This window comes from Lepus europaeus, chromosome 5, assembly GCF_033115175.1.
Source record: "Lepus europaeus isolate LE1 chromosome 5, mLepTim1.pri, whole genome shotgun sequence".
In the NCBI taxonomy this organism is placed as follows: domain Eukaryota; kingdom Metazoa; phylum Chordata; class Mammalia; order Lagomorpha; family Leporidae; genus Lepus; species Lepus europaeus.
Genome location: NC_084831.1, coordinates 21,656,678 through 21,680,480, shown reverse-complemented (window position 1 = coordinate 21,680,480; position 23,803 = coordinate 21,656,678). Strand labels below are relative to the sequence as shown.

Genomic DNA, 23,803 nt, shown 5'->3' with positions numbered 1-23,803 from the left:
AAAAGAAAGGCAATGCCCTTTCCTCATTGGCTGAACAAGAAACTGAAGAAACATTCACTACACGTTTTACAATATTTTTCTCTTCCAAAATGCATTTCTGTAAATGAGTTTTTACCACTGTTCTTAGCCTTGAAATCAAATTAATCCTGACTTAATCAGTATAATGTACAAGAACAGAACATTTCTTAGGACTCCTAGTACTTTACTTTGAGTAACAAAGGGCCAGAAAATGAACCACCCTTAAAGACACAACCTTGGGTAACACTGTTAAATTCTCCTAGACAAAAATTCTTCATAAAAATGTTCTTCCAGTTCGGAAGGGAAAAATCAAATTCCCACTTTCTGGGGTGGACACCTAAAACCTTCGCGACTCAAGTGTTCTCCAAGTGCAAATGTCAAAATGGGAAGAGGAAAGGGTTTAAAAATTAGAGAAAACTGTATGCACTTACGGACTTAAAAATCCGAAAAACATAGTAAAAAGACAAAAAAACAAAGCATTATGCTCTGAAATCACAACCGAAGCCAAAATAAAAGGGACATTTTTCATCTAAACTACCTAGAGGGATTTTTTGTTTAGTTTTTTCTTTTTCTTTTTTTTTTTTTTATTTTCCAGTTAAGTCCTATGTCTTTTGTGAAATTCCAATACTTAAACTGCAAATCTGCAATCGTCTCTGAAGTCAATGAAATTAAGAAAAAAGTCCTAATTCTCTTGAAGGTCATTTTTTCCTCTTAGGATATGCAGATGCAACCGTTGCTGCAGTATGTGCAGAACTGCCTTTTATTTTCCACGACCTTGACGTTCCTACAAAGGTAAGAAAAAAGTTGAAATGGTTAGTTAAAACTTACCCAAACTTGCTTAAGAATAAAAACTTCAAAGAACAACAGGCACTTAATTATTTTGTGCTAGACAATATTCCCACAAAAACTGGCTTTTTAACTTCTCATATTTTAAACCAAAGTACTTAGTAAATATCAGTCATCCCAATTAATGCGAAGTTATTTTTGACTCTAAAACTCATCATTGTAAGACTAAACAGATTGCTTTCCTGATTACTAAACAGATTACACCTGATTCAGGTTAACTTGTCAGTCTCCAAGATATGGAACTAACTTCAGACATACATCAGTGTCTCCTGTTCATACATGGTATGTGAGAAAAATCCTAAAAATAGTAGAATCACACTAACCTAAATTAAAACCCATACTAGTCCCAAGGCACTGGACACATTCACAGACCTCAACTGTCTTTTCAGTAAAGTGAAGGTAACTATCTAACAGGGCTGTGGACAATTAACAAGGACACACATACCATCCTCGTCTCCTAGGGAAATATCAAAATCTACCTAGAGATGGATTTTTGAAAACTGACTACAACACTGAAGTTCTCCCTGAAATCAATCTAAGTACTCTTTCTTTTTAAAAGAATCCTTGAGTCATTCATAAGTTTATCCAGAATAGCTTTCCATTTTCACTCACTACCTCATGTAAAGGTTTTTAAAAAATATGAATGACAAAATCTGCATGGCTTTTAAAAGCAAAAGCATTAAGCTGTTGGGAGTGCATAGGCCTAAACTTATATACTCACACTTGTTCTACTGACCCTGTGGTAACTTTTAACTCAGTATGATTCCTACTAAAAGTAGCAACCTCTACATAGAAATGTTCCAGTCACCATACATTATAATGATCTTCCAAACCACCCCGGCAAAGACTGTTATTCCTGTGTAGCGCTAAGAAAATTAAAGCTCTGAAGTTACTTCTCCAACTTATGACAAAAAAGCACCAACACTGAAACTTAGGACTGTATAGTTACCACATCTGTACCCTTTTTACACTATGCTATTACAAGTATTTGTCCAAAGATAAATATCAAAAAAGTAAAGCTTTTGTGATGAATCACTATGCTATCACTAAATTACACCATGAATATAAAAACAGCAATTTATTTATTCAAAAAAGCATATGTTTTTATGTCTCACTTCATATCCACATTTTAGAGAAAAAGATCAACAAGTGAAGATCTGGAATACCGTTTTTAGAAAAAGTTATTTTGAAACTTCAAATTTAATAAAATAACTCATCCATACACTCCAGTATCTGAAAAATGAAAAAAAAAAATTCAGTTCAACATGAGACACTTCAAAAGTTTTGTTTTGTTTTTTTACAGGCAGAGTGGATAGTGAGAGAGAGAGACAAAGGTCTTCCTTTTTGCCGTTGGTTCACCCTCCAATGGCCACTGCGGCCAGCGCATCTCGCTGATCCGAAGCCAGGAGCCAGGTGCTTCTCCTGGTCTCCAATGCGGGTGCAGGGCCCAAAGACGGGCCATCCTCCACTGCCTTCCCGGGCCATAACAGAGAGCTGGCCTGGAAGAGGGGCAACTGGGACAGAATCCAGCGCCCCAACCGGGACTAGAACCCGGTGTGCCGGCGCCACAAGGTGGAGGATTAGCCTGTTAAGCCACGGCGCCAGCCTACTTCAAAAGTTTTGATGTATCTGGGCACCAGTATTAATTCTCTTCCCCCACCTCACCCTACCTTCTGAAACACTCTCCCAAAGTTTCCATAGATATAGTCTATAAAAGGAAAACTGCAAGAGGCCAATGTGTGGCATAGCAGGTAAAGCTGCCACCTGCCATGCCGGCATCCCATAAGGGCACCAGTTTGAGTCCCCACTGTTCTACTTCTAAACCAGCTCCCTGCTAATGTACCTGGGAAGCAGTAGAAAATGGCCCAAGTACTTGTGCCCCTGTACCCACAAAGCAGACCCAGAAGAAACTCCTGGCTTCACTCTGGCCCTACCCTGGCCATGTGGTCGGCCGTCTGAGGAGTGAACCAGCAAGTGGAAGATCTCTCTGCCTCATCCTTTCTCTAACTCTACCTCTCAAATAAAAAATTTAAAAAAAAAAAAAAAAGTGATTTAAAAACAACCTTTAGTTGACTAAAGTCAAATGTTCGATAGCAGTATCAATCTGAATTTTTTATTTTCACTTTAAAAATGTATTTATCTGAAAGGCAGAAAGACATACAGAGAAGTTCCATCTGATGATTCACTCCTCAAATGCCTACCACAGCCAGGGCTGGGTCAGGCTGAAGCAACAAGTCCAGAACTCAATATGGATCTCCTACATGATAATGGGGACCCAGGTACTTGAGACATCATTTGCTGCTTCCCAGGGTACACATTAGGAGGAATCTAGAGCAGGAACAGGGCCAGGATTCAAAACCAGAGTCTCTAACTTGAGATGCAGCAGTCTGAGACAATACACCAAATGCAAGCACTAATTTTAAACTCCATTACCTGGTTGATCTTTCATAATTTAGATGGATTTACCATTTCTCTAACCACTCTTCTATTCTGATCAACTACTTTTACTTTCAGGAAATTTGGACTTATGTTTTTTTTATTAAATCTCAACCACACTGCTTTATTGTTCTTTATGTCTGGCTCCTCTCCTTTGGTCTTCAAGGTGCCATATAAAATCCCTATCTTCCTTAAGGCTTCCTATTCCAATGCAGCTTTTTTTTTTTTTTTTTTTAAGATTTATTTATTTATGTGTATGAAAGAGTTACAAAGAGAGAGAAAGAGAGGTCCTCCATCTGCTGGCTCAGTTCCCGGTTGGCCACAACGGCCAGATTGGAGATACACAGATCCAAAGCCAGAGCTTCTTCTGGGTCTCCCACACAGGTGCAGGGGACCAAGGACTCGGACCATCCTCTACTGCTTTCCCAGTCCATAGCAGAGAGCTGAATCAGAAGTGGAGCAGCCGGGACTCAAACCAACACCCATATGGGATGCTGGCACTGCAGGCTGTTGCTTTACCCACTATGCCACAGCACCAGCCCCACCAATGCAGCTTTTAATGTCCTTCTCTCAAATCTACATCCACAATTTAAAACTAAATTGCATTCTGCCTTGTTCCATGAATCCCAACTGGATCAAAACCCCTAAAAAGTAAACACCAGGTTTCAAGTACCTGTACTCCCCACTGAGAGTAACAGGCTAAAACTGACTTTTAAATAAAATGCTGCCTATTATCTCTTCTCTTAATGTACTATAACCCCAGAAATAGTTAAAATCTATTTGCTCCAAACTATAACACTGTTAGAAAACCTAAACTATGTAACACTGCTCTGCCACATCCACTGTTCCCCTAAGAAATATATTTATGCCTAAGTTCAGCAGTATGCTAGCAACAGCACTTAAGATGCTACTGACTCATCACAGCAGTGGAAAGGGCTTATCCAAAACATTTTCCCCAAGTGCACTCATGTGAAGCCTACTTGCCACTTTTGTTTTAACTTACTGCTTCTAGGGGTAGGTGCAAGGCACCTGGTGTAAATGTCCCCACCATGTTGGAGTAGCCAGCCCACCTTAAGCTCCTGCCACAGACTGTCTATAGGTGCAGAGGCAAGCCTATGCTCCTCCAGTTCAAATACAGATTTTAATATCCCACCTAGCCAGAAATCAGCCCAAATACTAAAAATATACAAAGATGCATTCCTAGACCTAGATATATCGTGATGCTAATAACAATACAGAAAAACAGCAAGATTTTATTGAATTCATTCACAGCCATACCCAAATTCCTAGTAGTATATTCAACTCTAATTTTGATTAAATTGATAAAAACTAATTTATATGCTTGATATTGTGAAGTATAAATTGTAAAACAGCTAAATTAACGAGTACATTTTCACTTCACATTTTAAAGATTTTAATTTTTAAAAAGAAAAAAAATTTATTTATTTATTTGAAAGGCAGAGTTACAGAGAGGCAGAGAGAGAAGTCTTCCATCTGCTGGTTCACTCCCCAAATGGCCACTACGGCCTGAGCTGGACCAATCCAGAGCCAGGAGCTTCCTCCGGGTCTCCCACGCAGTTGCAGGGACCCAAGGACTTGGGCCATCTTCCATTGCTTTCCGAGGCCACAGCAGAGAGCTGGATCAGAAGTGGAGCAGCCAGGGATGCCTGCAGAGCAGGTGGCAGCTTCACCCACTAAGCCACAGCACTGGCCCCTAGACTTTACTTTTTATCCATTTGAAAGGCAGATTAACAAAGAAGGAGAGAGAGAAAAAGAACAAGGCATTCCATCCACTGACTCACTCCCCAAATGCCCACAAAAGCCAGGGCAGGCAGAGGCCAAGAAAGCCGGGAGCCTAAAACTCCATTCAGGTTTCCTACATAGGTGGCAGGGACAAGGGTCAGAGTTATTTCTGTGGTGAGAAACTTAAAATACTATACAATATACTGTCACTAACTAGAGTCACCATGCTACACAAAAGATCTCAAACTTCTTCCTCCTAACTGTAATTATGTATCCTTTGACAGATATCTCCCCACCCTAGCCCCCAATCATTTATTAAAAAAAAAAGTATTCACTAAGAAAATACAACTGGAAGGGCTGGTGCTGTGGCGCAGCGGGTTAACACCCTGGCCTGAAGTGCCTGCATCCCATATGGGCGCAGGTTCAAGATCCAGCACCCATGTGGGAGACCCGGAGGAAGCTACTGGCTTGGGATCGGCGCAGTTCTGGCCATTGCGGCCAATTGGGGAGTGGACCATCAGATGGAAGACCTTTCCCTCCTCCCTCCCTCCCTCCCTCCCTCCCTCTCTCCCTTTGTGTGTGTGTGTGTGATGCTGACTTTCAAATAAATACATCTTTAAAAAAAAAAAGGGAAGCATGTATCTTTCAAAAAAAAAAAATACAACTGGAGAAAACATTTCCAGCCCTCAACCTCTCATCTATGGTTTAGAGATGCCCACACCTCTCCATCCACAGCCACCTTAGACCCTCCTCACTTTAACTCCTGCAAACAGAAAATTTGGTCTCTAGAGGAAATACTCTAAAAGCCACAAGGTGGCAATGTTACATAAAATCTACACATATGAAATTAACCTAATATACATCCAGTTGTCCCTCCTTATCTTCTTCAGCCAGTAAGCTCCTCATTGGATGCCCAAAACCTCAGATAGTACTGAAACCTGTATATACTGTTTTTCTCCTCTACATACATACATACCTATAATAAACTGTAACTAGGGGCCAGCATCTTGGCAGAGCTGGTTAAGCTGCTGCCTGCAACGCCAGCATTTCATATGAGCACAGGTTCCAGTACTGGCTGCTCCACCTCAGATCCGGCTCCCTGCTAATGTGCTTAGAAAGAGGTGGAAGATGATCCAAGTACTAGGGAGCCCTGTGACCCACATGAGACCTGGATGGAGTTGCAGGCTCCTGCTTCAGCCTGATCCAGCCATAGCCGTTGTGGCTGTTTAGGGAGTAAACCAGCAGAAGGGTTCTCTCTCTCTCTCTCTCTCTCTCTCTCTCTCTCTCTCTCTCTCTGTAACTCTGTCTTCAATCTGCCTTTCAAATAAAAAATGAATTTTGAAATTTTTAAAAATCTGCCTGTTTGGTGTTTCTTTTCATTACTTCTACCATCCTTCCTCTACTTTTAAGCAGATCACTTTATTAACTTTAAAATTGAATAAATATAGTCCTCAACTAACTTCTTTTTTTAATGTTCCCATGGGCCTTGATAGAAAAGAACACAAAGCAGGGCTGGTGCTGAAGCACATCAAGTAAAAACTGCTGTCCACAGGGCCAGCATCGCATGTGGCCACAGGTTCTAGTCCCAGCTGCTCCTCTTCCAATCCAGCTCTCTGCTATGGGCTGGGAAAGCAGAAGATGGCCCATATCCTCCTTGGGCCCCAGCACCCACGTAGGAGACTGGGAAGAAGCACCTGGCTCCTGACTTCAGATTGGCACAGCTCCAGCCGTTGTGGCCATTTGGGGAGTGAACCAACGGAAGGAAGACCTTTCTCTCTATCTCTTCCTCTCACTGTCTGTAACTCTACCTCTCAAGTGAAATCTCGAGGGCAGCGCTGTGGCGTAGCGGGTAAAGCCACCGCCTGGAGTGCTGGCATCCCATATGAGCGCCGGTTCAAGTCCCAGCTCTCTGCTATGGCTTGGGAAAGCAGCAGAAGATGGCCCAAAACCTTGGGCTCCTGCACCCACGTGGGAGAGCCAGAAGAAGCTCCTGGCTCCTGGCTTCAGATTGGCGCAGCTCTGGCCGTTGTGGCCATCTGGGAAGTGAACCAGTGGATAGAAGACTTCCCTCCCTCTTTTTCTCTCCCCCCCCCCTCGTCCCCTCCCCCCTCCCTCTCCTCGCTCTGTGTAATTTTTTCAAATAAATAAAAATCTTTAAAAAAATAAAATCTTATTAAAAAAGAGTTGATGATGAGAAAGTCATTAATATTAAAAATTAAAAAAAAGAAACAAAAATAAACACAAAGCTGACCACATCTGGATGTAAATACAGAATGCTCAAATAAGGGGCTGGCGTTACAGTGCAGTGGGTTAAGCTACCACTTGCAATGCTGCCATCTGGTATCAGAGTACCAGTTCAGGCTGCCCCACTTCTGACCCAGCTCCCTGCTAATGTGCCTGGAAAAAGTACTTGGGTGCTGACACCCTTTGTAGGAGACCAGGAGGGAGTTCTGGGCTCCTGTTTTCAGCCCATTCTAGTAATCATTTGAGGAGTGAACCAGTGGATGGAAGATATGTCTCTTCCTCTATCTCCTCCACCATTCTGTCTTTAAAAACTTCTTAAATAAACATGAAACAAACAATTTGATGTAACAAATAAAATTCATTGCTCTTAACAATTTATAGAATCGATCTTTAGAGTTTCCAATGCAGTAAACATATTTAAAAGTCTTTTTTTTTTTTATTTGATAAGTAGAGTTATAGACAGTGAGAGAAAGGTCTTCCTTCCGTTGGTTCACTCCCCTAATGGCCAACACAGACAGTGCTGCGTCGATCCAAAGCCAGGAACCGGGTGCATCCTCCCAGTCTCCCATGCGGGTGCAAGGACCCAAGCCCTTGGGCCATCCTCCGCTGCCCTCCCGAGCCACAGCAGAGAGCTAGACTCGAAGAGGAGCAACTGGGACTAGAATTCGGGGTGCCAACGCCGCAGGCAGAGATTAACCAAGTGAGCCATGGCGCCGGCCTAAAAGTCTAAACAGAACAAAGCTAGAGGTACATATAATAGTCTGCCTTCATCAGGGACTAGAACAATGTTCCTCCAATTTAAAGCTGAGCTGTAATATTTTATTAATTATTGAGATTTTTTAGGTACGGAATGGGAATACAGCTGGACTGAATTTCTAGGGACTGCAGTTAAGAGCACCATTAGCTAATTACTTTTCATACCATCTGACTCTTTCCAAGCCTTTAATTAATACCTTGACATCTCTATACATTTCACTGAAAGGGTGAAAAGTAAAAAGCCTGAAAATATTTACAGCTTCAATAATAAATGTGACTAGTAATTACTCAAGTCAGAACAAAGTGTAGGATAAAAATTAAAGATTTTTTTTTTTTAATGTTAACTAAAAGTAGAATTTGAAAGCACTATTTCTAAACCAAATGAAGGTAACTTGCCATGCTTGACTATACTCAAAATTATGCACTCAGGGCTGGTGCTGTGGCGCAGCAGGTTAACGCCCTGGCCTGAAGCGCCTGCATCCCATAGGGGCGCAGGTTTAAGACCCAGCTACTCAACTTCCAATCCAGCTCTCTGCTATGGCCTGGGAAAGCAAAAGATGGCCCAAGTCCTTGGGCCCCAGCAACCCTGTGGAAGACCCAGAAGCTCCTCCTGGCTTCAGACTGGTGCACCTCTGGCCGTTGCAGCCAACTGGGGAATGAACCAGTGGATGGAGGACACCTCTCTGTCTCTCCTTCTCCCTGCTTAACTCTTTCAAATAAATAAATAAATCTTAAAAAAATAAAAAATAAAAAAAGCAGCTCCTGGCTTCAGATAGGCACAGCTCCAGCCACTGTGGCCATTTGGGGAGTAAACCAGCAGATGGAAAGACCTCTCTAACTCTGCCTTTCAAATAAATAAATCTTTTTAAAAAAAATATTTAGGCTCAGTTCCCTTGCTCAACAGTGACAGTGGTGAATATAAAACCAAATCCCATGCCACTCTGGGTGGAGGTCTCTGACACTGATAAATCTTGCTTTTAAATGTCTCTGCTTTTCCACTTGGAAATTCTTCTTCCATGGGAAACAAAGGACCGAGGTAATAATATTTCCTCCACTGCCACTTCATCTGTAACAATTTTAGAGAACATCTGCTCTTCCTATAGCTTTGATTCCCATGTCTAGTTTTCAGCTCCAATGTAGATTTGAGCCCCAACTGTAATCATTGGTGTTTGAAAGTCCCCTACTATATCAGGATTTTTGTTTTGTAAATTTAAAACTATTTTCAAGTAAAGTCTTTTTTAAATGGCAACAACAAAAAAAATCTGCCAGAACCCCGAGACTTTCCAGTCTAAACATATTATGTTAACAAGACCTTGAAATCCACAATTCATCTACAGTATCAGCCATGTATATGTATGCCTAAATCTTTTAAGGAAAAAAGATAGGGCTCCATCATATGTAATGTACCTAATAGTTTTTCTATTCCCCCAAAACTGATCTTTAAAAAACAGCTTAAAAAAAAAAGCAGCCTTTAGCATTATAGTCTGGACAACTTCAGGATAGCTAGTAGTCACCAGATCCTTCTAGTTTAAAGAGGAAAACTAAATAATACACAATCTAGGAATCCTCAAACTTTGAAACAAGAGAATCTTCAGTAGAGTTCATAAAATGAAAACTCCAAGGCTTCAACTCTAAAGATGCTCATTCAGTACATGATAGAAAAAAAGAATCTCAATGATTTTCAGATAAGTCACAGAAAGTTTTCTTCAATCATTTCTAATTTGTAAGAAATATTTAAGGCACTAAGTAAAATCTCTCATTTAATAAGTCTGGAGATAGAACATAGGCATCAATATATTTTTAAAACTTTCCAGACAATTCCAAGGTTGTCTTATATCAGGTACTTTTTTTAAAGATTTATTTATTTGAAAGAGTTACAGAGAGAGGTAGAGACAGAGAGGTCTTCCATCCGCTTTGTCACTCTCCAGATGGCCACAACGGCTGGAGCTGTGCTGATCCGAAGCCAGGAGCTTCTTCCGGGTCTCTCACGTTGGTGCAGGGGCCCAAGAACCTGGGCCATCTTCTACTACTATCCCAGCCCATAGCAGAGAGCTGAATCAGAAGAGCAGCCGGGACTAGAACCGGCGCCCATATGGGATGCGAGCGCTTCAGGCCAGGGCTTTAACCCGCTACACCACAGCGCCAGCCCGTATCAGGTACTATTTTTTGGAATTCATGCTTTGGAGCTCTCAGATCTACCCTGCACTGCCCCCTCCTTTGTAGTCTCACTGACCCCAAGTAACTTTTACCATAAATGACTATGAATTAAGAACTTTTGTGGGGGGCCGGCGCCATGGCTCACTTGGCTAATCCTCTGCCTGTGGCGCCGGCACCCCAGGTTCTAGTCCTGGTTGGGGCGCCAGATTCTGTCCTGGTTGCTCCTCTTCCAGTCAGGCTCTCTGCTGTGGCCCAGGAAGGCAGTGGAGGATGGCCCAAGTGCTTGGGCCCTGCACCCGGATGGGAGACCAGGAGGAAGCACCTGGCTCCTGGCCATTTTGGGGGGTGAACACACAGAAGGAAGACCTAACTCTGCCTGTCAAAAAAAAAAAAAAAAAAAAAAAAATTGTGTGGGTTCTGATTCTAGCTCTGCCACTGTAATGAAGTAACCTTACAGTTTGTAACGTGGAAATGGGACAGACTAAAATCTTCTCACTAGATTGTACTGTCTTTCAGAATACATTATGCAGACTGTTTGCACTCCTTATTCCTACTGCCTATAATTAACTTTTTACAATCTTCAGCAAATGGTCATTAGGATACCTAGAGAAGACCCAGCTTGCTCCACTTTGATTCTCATGATAAGATTAAAGTTGAGGGGCTGGTGTTGTGGCTTAGCAGGTAAAGCCACTGCCTGCAGTGCTGGCATCCCATATGGGCACAGGTTCGAGTCCTGGCTGCTCCTCTTCCGATCCAGCTCTCTGCTATAACCTGAAAAATCAGTAGAAGATGGCCCGAGTCTTTGCGCCCCTGCAACCGTGTGAGAGACCCAGAAGAAGCTCCTGGCTCCCGGCATCAGACTGGCGCAGCTCTGGCCACTGTGGCCATCTGGGGAGCAAACCAGTGGATGAAGACCTCTCTCCCTCTCTTCCTCTCTCTCTCTGTAATTCTGCCTTTCAAATAAACAAGTCTTTAAAAAAGAAAATGGAATGGGAGAGGGAGCAGGAGATGAGAGGGGTACAGGTGGGAGGGAAGTTATGGGGGGAGGGGAAGCCATTGTAATCCATAAACTGTACTTTGGAAAATTATATTTACTAAATAAAAGTTTAAAAAAAAAGAAAATATTAAATAAATGTTTAAGTTGAATTATGTTGTCTCATACACCCATAAAGAGGTGACTAGCTACAACCACAAGGAGACAACAGAATACTTCTAGGTATTTTAAGTGATAAATGCAAAGATGTAAAATAAAACATAAGAATAAACTCCAGTTTACTTCCTGCGGGAAGATCATGCAAAGTTCCTTTTTTAAAAAAATACTTATTTGTGTATTTATTTATTTGAAAGAGTCTGCAGAGACAGTGAGAAACTCCCCAGATGGGCACAACAGCCAGTGCTGGGCCAGACTGCTTAATCTGGGTCTCCCACGTAGGTGGCAGGGACCCAAACACTTGGGCCATCTTCTGCTGTTTTTCCCAGGTCATTAGCAGGGAGCTGGATCAGAAGTGGAATAGCTAGGACACAAACAGGCGCCCATGTGATAGGCTGGCATTACAGGCAACAGCTTTATCCGCTATGCCACAATGCTGGTCCCATTTAATTCCTTCTTGAATTTCAGTTCCCCAACTAAGATAAAGATGATCTTAACTACTTTGCAAAATTAATTCAAGGGATTGGAGATATATGATCAGTGCTCGATATATAGAGATCCAGTAAATGACTAAATAATAGTAAATATCTGAAATATTAAGAGGAAAACAGCAGGATAAGAAAAATACCATATGCAGTACAATTATAACTGCATAAACTGTGTAGGTAGATGAAAAACAAAATGTTTATCAAAATTGAGGATTACAGATTATTCTATTTCCTATACTTTATCAGTTTTATAATAAAAAAAATACAAAACATTCCAACAAAACTGCACACTCCAAATTTTCCTGAGATGTACTTTAATGGTTTTACAGGCTATCTATACCTCTACAAAAAAGTTCACATCAAGGAAACAGCTTACACAGTCTTATCTTTTCTAAATCACTTTATGTATTACCTAAGTGACATGGCCAAAATTTGCATATGCAGCAGCCAGGCTACTGATCATCTTATAAAACCCACCAGATAATCCCAACAGCAAACACAACAGTCCCTGAATATTCTCAGGGTATTTGTTCCACGATCCCCACAGATATCAACATTTGGGACTCTCACATTCTTCCTCCACCAGAGTGACTGGGTTTGGTTCCAAGCTCAGGTTCCCCATTTTCAGCTTAACCACTAGTGCAGACTATGGGAGGCAAGGGTGATGGCTCAGGCAGTTGGGTTCCTGTAAACCATATAGATCTGGTTGAGTTCTGGCTTCCAGTTTTAGTCATTTGGGGGAATGGAATCTTACTCTCAAAATATTTTTAAAGATATATGTATTTATTTCAAAGGCAGTGACACAGAGAAAGGGAGAGACAGAGAAAGATATCTTCCATCCACTGGTGCACTCCTCAAATGCCCCTAACAACTGGGAGTGGACCAGGCCCAAGTCAGATATTCCATGTGGGTCTCCTACATGGCAGAGACCCAAGTACTTGTACCATTACTGCTACCTCACAGGTGCATTAGGAGGAAGCTGGAAAGGAAGCAGAGAGGCCATGAGCCAAACCAGATGCTCTAATATGAGATGTGGGCAGGCCGCTCTGCAATTTTTTTTAATTAAAAATAAAATGGTCTGAGGCCAGCATTTTAACAGAGTTAAGCCGCTGCCTGCAATGCCAACATGCCATATGGGTGCCAGGAGATTAAGTCGCAGATGCTCCACTTCCAATCCAGCTCCCTCCTAATGTGCCTGGGAAAGCAGCCACAGATGGCCCAAGTGCCTGGGCCACTGCCACCCATGTTAGAGACCCAAATGGAGTTTCAGGCTCTCGGCTTCAGCCTGGCCCAGTGCCAGCCATTGGGGTCATTTGGGAAGTAAACAAACAGTGAAAGTTCTATATCTCGGGGGCTGGCTCTGTGGCACAGTGGGTTAAAGCCCTGGCCTGAAGCGCCGGCCATATGGGCGCCGGTTTGAGTCCCGGCTGCTCCTCTTCTGATCCAGCTCTCTGCTATGGCCTGGTATAGCAGCAGAGAATGGCCCAAGTCCTTGGGCCCCTGCACCCATGTGGGAGACTGGAAGAAGCTCCTGGCTTTGGATCGGCGCAGCTCTGGCGAGTGTGGCCATTTGGGGATTGAACCAGCGGATGGAAGACCTCTGTTTCTACCTCTCTCTGTAACTCTTCCAAATAAAAAATAAATTAAAAAAAAAGTTCTATCTCTCTCCTTCTTTGTAATTCTGCCTTTCAAATAAAAAAAAAATCTTAATAAATTAAAATGGCCTGACATGTAATCTATACACACTTTCATGTCTAAATTACTTACAATACCTTATACAACATAAATGCTATGTAAATAGTGTGTTTATCTGTGTGTGTGTGTATATATATATATTAATGGAAGTGACAAAAAAAGTCTACATGTTCAGAAGATGCAATTTTTTTAGAATTTTTATTTACTATTTCATTTTGGGGAAAAAAAAAAAAAGAGGAAAGGGGGAGAGGGAGGGGGGAGAGAATGAGAATCCCCCTCCCCTGGTTCACTCCCCAAATAAAACAGCCAGGGCTGGGTCAGACTGAAGCCAGGAGCCTGGAACTCTGATGGAGGTACTTGAGCCATTGTGTACTGCCTTCCAGCTGTGCAGACTGAAATGGAAAGCTGAGCTAGAACTTGAATCAGGCACTCATAAGGGATAAAGGTGTCCAAGTGGCAGCTTAACCATGTTCCACAGCACCTGCCCTTTTTGCAAATATTTTTGATCTGCTGATGTGAAATCCAGACATAGGGTCAACTTCAAGTGCATGAGTTGGAAAGAATAACAGCCCTCTATAGCCAACAGTTCAAACTTTCAGTTAGCTATTTTCTTCCTTATCTTTTCCTACCCATTCTTCCAGACTCAATTCAAATTGTCTTATATGAAAATTTCCTGATGAGTCTAACCCTAACTGGTCTTGCTGTTCTTTTCTTCTGCACTTTGTCTAATACTGTAAAATTAGCACTTAATATACACACCTATGAGAGATGGTGGGGGGTGGGCACTGTGGCACAGCAGGTTAAGCCACCTCTTGGGACACGTCCACCCCTTATCAAAGCGCCAGTTTTCAGACCCATCTACTAATGCTCCCTACTAATGCACCTGGGAAGCAGCAGCACATGGCAGCTCAAGTGCTTGAATCTGACACCCACAACGGAGACCAAGATGTAGTTCTGCCTCTGGACTGATCCTGCCCTGTTTGTTGCAGCTACTTAAGGAATGCACCAGCGGATGGACGATCTCCATCTTTCTCCCTGTCATTCTGCTATTCACATAAACAAATTTTTTAAAATGAGATTTATGGGTGGGATAGGTATTTTGGCCACAGTGGAGCAGTTATGCTTCCAATCCAGCTTCCTGCTAATGAGCCTGGAAGTCAGAAGATGGCTCCAGTGCTTAAGACCCTGCCACCTATACAAAAGACCTGCATGGAGTTCCAGGTTCCTGGCTTCAACCTGGCACAGCCCTGGCTATTGTGAACATTTGGGGAGTAAACCAGCAGATGCCAAGTGTGCTCTCTCACTCTCTATATCCTTCAAGTAGATGAAAAAGAAATCATTCATGGAGTTCTGAGCAAGGCCATTTTAGGGGGAGGGGAATTCAGTGCTATTGTGAGAATAATCTTTATGTTCAGTATTCTGATAACCAGAATGGCTCACATCTGGTTTAAGCTATTCAGAGCTTAAATGAACCCAGCATTGCCACAATAAGTTCTCGTCTGAAAAACCTTTAAGTTTGGAGAAACAGTAGCCCTTCTGGATCTATCTTTAGCCATATCAAAAACTGAATACTTACTTAATTGAATTTCATACATTTTTATAAGGCTAATTGGGGAGGGAGAACACAGCCCATACTAGTGAAACAAAAGATGGCTTTACTTTACTACATCTCTTTAAGGATTGGAACAGACAGGTTGGAAGATACTGAGACTTCACAAGCAGGGAGAGGTTGGAAAGATAAAATAACACCAAGGGTCTGTGCTGTGGCAGGTAAAGCCACTGCCTGCAGTGCCGACATCCCATATGGTCACCAGTTGGAGACCTGGCTGCTCCACTTCCAATACAGTTCTCTGCTATGGCCTTGGAAAGCAGCAGAAGATGGCCCAAGACCTTGGGATCCTGCACCTGAGACCTAGAGGAAGCACCTGGCTTCAGATCAGTGCTGCAGCCATCTGGGGAGTGAACCAGCGGATGGAAGCTCACTTGCTCGCTCGCTCTCTACCTCTACTTCTCTGTAACTCTGCCTTTCAAATAAATAAATCTTAAAAAAAAAAAAAAAAAGAGGCACTTAGTCTATTTTTAAAAAAAAGATAAAAATAACAGCAAATGCAACTTATATTGAGGTACAGAGATCAAAACCTCCACATTCCTTAACAGCAAGGATGGAGATCAGAATCTTCACACTCCAAACCACACAAAGCTACCTTCTACTCAACAGTACCAATGGCATTTATAATCACTTGTAATCCGCAGTCTAGTAAGTTAACTATACCTCTTTATTCTAAAACTCAAACTATTCCCTGTCAATCTCTCTCTTTAACCTACCCTTTAAATTTTATTTTGTTGACTGTTTTCTTTTATTCCATGTTGGCTCTGGAATACACTGTACAACTGTAACACCAGTTCTCCTTTCTTGAGTGACTCCGCAAAATCATTTACTCTTTGCTGTGTTTTAGTCTGTTCATCTGTAAAACTGAAATAGTTGTACCTACCTCACAAGAATAAAAACACAAAAAATATTCCAGACAACTGGATGCTAGATACTGTACAGAACACTCAATTGTTAGCCGTTTTCATTACCAATAACTTTGCATAATCATGAAATAACACTCTCCATGCTTTTCCCTAAAATTTCCTCAACTTCTGACAACAAATTTCTCCTCTGAGCTCTAAATCTCAATCCTTAAAACGGCCTGTTTACACTACTGTCCTTCAGGTACTGCAAACATTAATTTCCAAAAGTCAATACATCTCTAAATCCTAACCCTAAACTGCTGGTCCTCCCATATTCTAACATTTTATTGACTGACTGATTTGAGACACACACAGAGTGATATAAGCTCCATCAGTTGATTCACAACCAAAATGTCTATAGACTGAGACTAAACCACAACTGTGATCCAGGAACTCAATCCAAGTCTCCCAAATGGATGGCAGGAATCAAACACAGGTATTCTAATACAGGATGCAGGTATCCAACCAACTTCTTAACAGCTAAGTCTAACACCCACTGGACCAGACACTTGGCATGATGGATGCCTACATGCTATATTATAATGCTGGTTTAAGTCCTGGCTATTCTGCTTCAAATCTAGCTCCCTGCTAACATACTAGCAAAGTAGATGATCAAGAACTTGGGTCCCCGCCATCCATGTGGGAGATACGGATGAAGTTCCTGGTACCTGGATCAGATCTGGTTGCTGGGGCATTTGGAGAGTGAACCAATGGATCTGTCTCTCCCAATCTGTCACTCGGCCTTTCAAACAATCCCTGGGGCCTGCCCAATGTGGCATAGTGGGTTAAGTCACTGCAGTATCAGCATCCCTCTGGGCACCAGTTTGAGTCCTGGATGCTCCACTTCCCATCCAGCTCACAAGTACTTAGGCCTCTGCACCCACATGGGAGACCCAGATAAATCTCCTGGCTTCGGCTTGGCCCATCCCTGGCTGTTGCAGCTATTAGAGGAGTGAACCAGCAATTCATTCTCACTCACTGCCTTTCCCTCTCTTTCTGTAACTCCTTCAAATAATAAATCCTTAAACAGATGCCTGCCCCTTCCCCAAATTTTTTTAAATAACCAGTCAGAAAACTGACTGCCACCTTCTTCAAATCCAACTTTCCATTCTCATTACCTTGGTTCAAGTCCTCATTGTCTTTTTCTCCCAGACACTTCATTTAGTCTCTGAGCAGCAAACTCTCAAGTTTTGTTAAGTTGCTAGTGTGCATTTTCGTTTCCCTATCTCTATAAATATGGGATACAGGGTGGGTGTTAGGCTGCCACTTGTGATGTCCACATTCCATATCTGAGTATCTGGTTAGAGTCCTGACTACTCCCTTCTCATCCAGCTTTCTGCTAATGCCCACCTGGGAGGCAGCAGATGATGGCTCAAGTACTTGGGTCCCTGCCAACCACACGAGAGATCTGGATGGAGTGCATGATTCTTCGCTTTGGTCTGTCCCAGCCTGGGGTGTTGCAGCATTTGGAAAGTGAATCAGCAGATGGAAGATCTTGATCTATTGCTCTACCTTTCAAATAAATGTTTTAGGGGCCGGCACTGTGGCACAGCCAACTAAAGCTGCTGCCTGCATTGCCAGCATCCCATATGGGCACGATTTCAAGTGCCGGCTGCTCCACTTCTGATCCAGCTCTCTGCTATCTATGGCATGGAAAAGCAGAAGATGGCCTAAGTCCTTGGGCCCCTACACCCGCATGGGAAGACCCGGAGGAAGCTCCTGGCTTCAAACTGGCGCAGCGCTGGCCATTGCAGACATCTGAGGAGTGACCCAGTGGATGGAAGACCCCTCTCCCTCCCTCTCTCTGCCTCTCCTCTGTGTAACTCTTTCAAGTAAATAAATCTTAAACAATAAAAATAAATGTTTTAAAATAATAAAATACAGAATATTGCTTCCCAGAGCTGGCATGGGGATTAAGACTAGCAGGGTACACGACAAGGTCAGTTCTGTTTCATCCTAAATTGTCACTCCCTAACTAGTTCTCCTTATAACCCAATTAAACAATGGTTTAGGATACAAACTCAAAATCCTTCATATAAACTAAGTCCCATTAAATTAATCATTCCAAAAAGGTGCCATAAGCATTCACAAGATCATGTTTTTGAACATCTTACCTCCTCTTCTACCAAGAATGCCCTCCTTCCCATTTTTCTATATGGCAAGCTCCATATATTACAGAGTGGCTTTGGGTTTAGAGATTCAATAGCTCTCCAGCTATATTCTAACATTTTAAGAAAAATTTTTAAAAACTTACATGAAAGACAGAGACACACAAAAAGAAACAGTGGCAGGGGAGGGAAGGGGGAGGGAAAGACATAGAGATATCTTCTACCCACTGGTTAGTTTCCCAAAGGTGCACAACTAAAGTCATGAGTCTAGAACTCAATCCCAGATCTCCCATATGGGTGGTAAGAGACCGAAATACTTGAGCTATCAACAGCTGACTCCCAGGATGCACATTAGCAGGAAGCTTGAATCAGAAGCAGGGACAGCCCTTGAATCCCAGACACTCCTATAAGAGAGGGAGGCAAGCCCAGTCATGTACTAACCCCTGTACCAAATGTCTGTTCCAGCCTATCTTCATTAACCATTTATTAAAACAAAAAACAGGAGCTGGTGCTATGGTGAGAAGGTTAAGCCTATGCCTGCAGTGCCAGCATCCCATATGAGCGCCAGTTCAAGTGCTGGCTGCTCCACTTCCGATCCAGCTATCTGCTACAGCTTGGGAAAGCAGAAGATGGCCTCCAGGTCCTTGGGCCCCTGCACCAGTATGGGAGACCAGAAGAAGCTCCTGGCTTCAGACTGGCCCAGCTCCAGCTGTTGCAGCCATTTGGGGAGTGAACCAGCAGATAGAAGACCCCTCTCTGTCTCAGCCTCTCTGTAACTCTCTGCCTTTCAAATAAATCTTTAAAAAATAAAACACAAAAACAAAAATGTGTTAGAACTTCACTGATTGATGAATCTTTTGAGCACCTTCTTTACTAAACTGGGTAACTTTTTCAAATAGTAGAATACTTCCTCAAATTTGTTATTCAAAAAATGTACAAGCCACAGATACAGCACTAACTGCAGTAATTTTTTTCTTCATCACTAAATCTAAGAAATTGAGACCTGATGTATACTGCATTTGCCAGCTTCCATGCTGTAAATAACTAACATGGTTATCTCAAACTTCCAATGTGATGTCACTGAATTGAAATGTCCGGTAGCACATTATATATTGATATAACAGATGTAAATAATCAAGAGTAATGACTATTTTTAATACAATGGCACTTAATTTTATGCAATGCTAATTTGGAAACTAATGTACACAAAGGTGTTTTAATACATTTAATTTTGTTCAATTTGTTTAATAATCACTAATGTTTAACAACAAAATTGCTAAAATTCTTGAAAGCAAAATAGCTGGCCGGCAATGAGCTAGCTCCAGAATGAAACCAGACTTATGCTGAAATACACCAACTGCACCACTACTTATCAGCCATGAGACCTTGAATAATTAATTCTTTAGGGCCTCCTTTATCTGATATGACAGTATCAGAAGTACCATGTGCCAAGTACTGTGTATCATTTGAGAGCTTACTACTCTATTATTACTTATTTTGACATGGTTCAAATGCTCTATTCCATAAAGTCTTCCTTGATTCCACAAATGCATCACTCTTCTAGAGAAAAATAAACATTTCTTCATTCCTCAATTATAACTCTTATCTCATATTGCATCCATTTTGTGTTTCAGCAACACTGTCAATTTCTAAGGCAAAGATGGTGCCTTATTTATCTGCTCCATCCCAGTAATTTATGTATTTCTTGAAAAAGATACAAAGGGGCCAGCGCCGCAGCTCACTAGGCTAATCCTCCACCTGCAGTGCCGGTACCCTGGATTCTAGTTCCGGTTGCTCCTCTTCCAGGCCAGCTCTCTGCTGTGGCCCAGGAAGGCAGTGGAGGATGGCCCAAGTCCTTGGGCCCTGCACCAGCGTGGGAGACCAGGAGGAGACACCTGGCTCCTGGTTTCGGATCGGTGTAGCGCGCCAGCCATAGTGGCCGTTTGGGGGGTGAACCAACAGAAGGAAGACCTTTCTGTCTGTCTCACTAATTCTGCCTGTCAAAAAAAAAAATACAAAGAGTATAGTTCAAGAAATCCAATTTGGGGGTGGGCATTCAGCCTAGAGGTTAAAACACCTCTGTACTGCATACTGAAGTGCCTAGGCTTGAGAACCATTTGCAGTTCCTGACTCCAGCTCTTCCTGCTAAATGGAGACCCTAACAGGCAGTGGTGAGGTTTAAACAATAGTTTTCCTCCCACGCACGTGAGACTCCTGGATTGAGTTTCTTGGCTCCCAGCCTGGCCTGGTCCAATCCCAGCCACTGTAGGCATTGAGAATGAACCAGCAGATGGGAGGCTCTCTCAAATTTTTAAAAGAGGAAAAAAGAACTCCAAATTCAATGTGTCTATTCTCATCTAGTTCTCCAGCTAAGGAGACTACACAAGGGGCCTTTCATCTAAACACAAAACAAGGAAGGTGATGAGTAATACAAATAGAATTTCCTCAATCCCTTTGGCAAGGGGGCCACTTTATTTGCAATACAGAGTAGACTTCTCAGATAGCCTTAGAATTTTACAAAAAAAAAAAAAGTCAAGGTTTGCCATCCTAATTAAAACACAATGCCTACTTTTTAAGATTTATTTATTTCAAAGTCAAGAGTTCAGAGGGGAGGGAAAAGACAGAAAGAAATCTTCCATCCCTCCCCAAACAGCCTCAACAGCCACAGCGGAGCCAGGCCAAAGCCAGGAGCTTTTTCTGCTTCTCCTTTATGGTTGCGGGGGCCCAAGAAATTGGGCCACTTTCCACTGCCTTCCCAGGCGCATTAGCAGGGAGCTGGATCAGAAGTGGAGCGACCAAGTCTGGAATGAGCACACATATGGGATGCCGGTGCCACAGGCAATGGCTTTACCTGTTACGCCATAGTACCAGCCCCTACATCAGTTCTACACAAACAACTTAAAACAGTGGTGGGGCGGATGCTTGGTACAAGCAGTAAGAATGAGACCTGGGATGCCCCCATCCCACATTACAGTGATGGGTTTGAGTCCTGGATCTGCTTCTGATTCCAGCTTCTCACTAATGCTTTTAGAGGCCACAGGTGATAAACCAGGCTCAAGTACTTGGGTTCCTGCCATCTATGTGGAAGACAGAAACTGAGACTCCTGACTTTAGCCTAAACCAACAAAAGCTGATGCAGGCATCTGGAGAATGAACCACCAGTGAATCTATTAAGATCTCTGTGCTTCAAATAATAAAATTTAAAAAACATTAGTGGTGGTGTGGGGTAAGGTAATACCAAATAGGAAGCAACAATTTACATAGCTATTTCCTAAAGAGCTGATAAGAAAACAATGTATTTGGTTAGAGATGGTGTTTTCTTCCTCTGAATTTTGTACTTGCATCTTTCAAAGTTGAAAATGGAGCCAAGGTAATTACTTGAGATATTTCTCAACAAGTGACTAAATGCCCAAATTAAAGGGCTAGAAGAGAAAAATGGTGGTAAGGTTAAAAGAGAAAAAAAACGGCCGGCACCGCGGCTCAGTAGGCTAATCCTCCACCTAGCGGCGCCCGCACACCGGGTTCTAGTCCCGGTCGGGGCACGGATCCTGTCCCGGTTACCCCTCTTCCAGGCCAGCTCTCTGCTGTGGCCAGGGAGTGCAGTGGAGGATGGCCCAAGTTCTTGAGCCCTGCACCCCATGGGAGACCAGGAGAAGCACCTGGCTCCTGCCATCGGAACAGCGCGGTGCGCTGGCCGCAGTGCGCCTACCGCGGCGGCCATTGGAGGGTGAACCAACGGCAAAAGGAAGACCTTTCTCTGTCTCTCTCTCACTGTCCACTCTGCCTGTCAAAAATTTAAAAAAAAAAAAAAAGAAAGAAAAAAAAAGAGAAAAAAAAATCACCTTCTTTATAAACTTCACTTACGCCAACACTAGGAAAATTTGGAATAAAAAACTTTTCTCAGGGCCATCGCTGTAGCACAGTAAGTTAAGCATCCTTCTGTGGGGCCAGCATCCCATATGGGCACCAGTTTGAGTCCCAGCTCCTGATCCAGCTCCCTGCTGATGGCCTGGGAAAGCAGAACATGGCCCAAGTTTGTGCCCCTAGACCCGCTGGAGACCCAGAAGCTCCTGGCTCCTGATTGCAGACAGAAGACTTCTCTCTGCAACTCTGCCTTTTTTTTTTTTTTTTTTTTTTTTTTTGACAGGCAGAGTGGATAGTGAGATAGAGACAGAGAGAAAGGTCTTCCTTTGCCGTTGGTTCACCTCCCAGTGGCCACCGTGGCCAGCGTGCTGCAGTCGGCGCACCGCGCTGATCCGAAGGCAGGAGCCAGGTGCTTATCCTGGTCTCCCATGGGGTGCAGGGCCAAAGCACTTGGGCCATCCTCCACTGCACTCCCGGGCCACAGCAGAGAGTGGGACTGGAAGAGGGGCAACCAGGACAGAATGCGGCACCCCGACCGGGACTAGAACCCGGTGTGCCGGCGCCGCAACGCGGAGGATTAGCCTATTGAGCCATGGCACCGGCTTGCAACTCTGCCTTTTATATACACAAATAAATCTTAATTTTTTTTCTCATAATAACCTCTAAATACCTTTAATACACATAGCAGTCTCCCACATACCTAAACTGTACTGGAAATCCACAATTCTTTTATATCATTCCTATCCTTCTGGCCTCAAGTCCTTTCTTAGGTATTTCTTATAATAAATACTTTGGTCAGAAATTATGGAATAGAAACACCTTCCTTTAAAAAAAAAAAAAACTTGTGCAGCCAGCACTGTGGATAGCCATTAATCTACTGTCTGCAGTGGGCATCCCATTTGGGTGCCAGTTCAAGTCCCAGTTGCTCCACTTCTGATCCAGCTCCCTGCTAATTTGCCTGGGAAAGCAGCAGAAGGTGGTCCAAGTCCTCCGGCACCCTGCACCGACATGGAAGACCTGGAACCTGGCTCCTGGGTTCCATCTGGCCCACCTCCAGCCACTTGGGGAATGAACCAGAGGATTAAAGATCTTTCTATAACTCTGTCTCTCAAATAAATTAACAAATTAAAAAAAAAAAAAAAAAGACATGTGCAGCAGCATTAGGAAACCTCCTTCAAGCTTCCAAATTGGTACCATGTACATACTTTGAAAAAATACTTTCTATTTTGTACTATCTGCTGCTACTATAACCTGAGGATATTTCAAAAAGTTCAAGAAAAACAAAATGACAATAGGTTTGTTTTGGTGTAAAAGAAACTTTGAAATCACTTTGCATGAGCTTTCTGAAGACCCCTCATATAGCTTAAGGTGGCTTGACAATAGATTCCTGGTTTCTCAGTAGTGTCTAGTATATAGTAAAAACGTACAAAGAAAGGATAAACAGCTTCATCTTAATTCTTAAAAGGCTTAATAAGATTTAAGTACTTCCAAAAACATTCCCACAGCATTGAACTCTCTGCTTGAACATGGGAATAATTCTAGAGGTATTCAAGAAATCCCTGATATTCCCACTTACTAGCAAAGCCCATTTAGAAACTTTAAACCTCAAGCTGCTCCCTTCTCTCTCACTATCCACTCTGCCTGTTAAAAAAAAAAAAAAAAAAAAGCCGTGGCTTAACAGGCTAATCCTCCGCCTTGCGGCACTGGCACACAGGGTTCTAGTCCTGATTGGGGCGCCGGATTCTATCCCGGTTGCCCCTCTTCCAGGCCAACTCTCTGCTGTG

General features: G+C 42.8%; 1 protein-coding gene across 1 annotated transcript in view; it reads right to left on the bottom strand.

Annotated features, from left to right (window-relative positions):
• Nucleotides 1-577: 577 nt before the first annotated feature.
• The window catches only part of YTHDF2 (YTH N6-methyladenosine RNA binding protein F2), a 32,695-nt gene continuing 9,469 nt past the window's right edge, over nucleotides 578-23,803 (bottom strand). Inside the window, 1 exon segment of the mRNA XM_062190802.1 lies at nucleotides 578-802. Within this exon segment, the coding sequence (XP_062046786.1) occupies nucleotides 779-802 (24 nt within the window). The 3' untranslated portion in view covers nucleotides 578-778.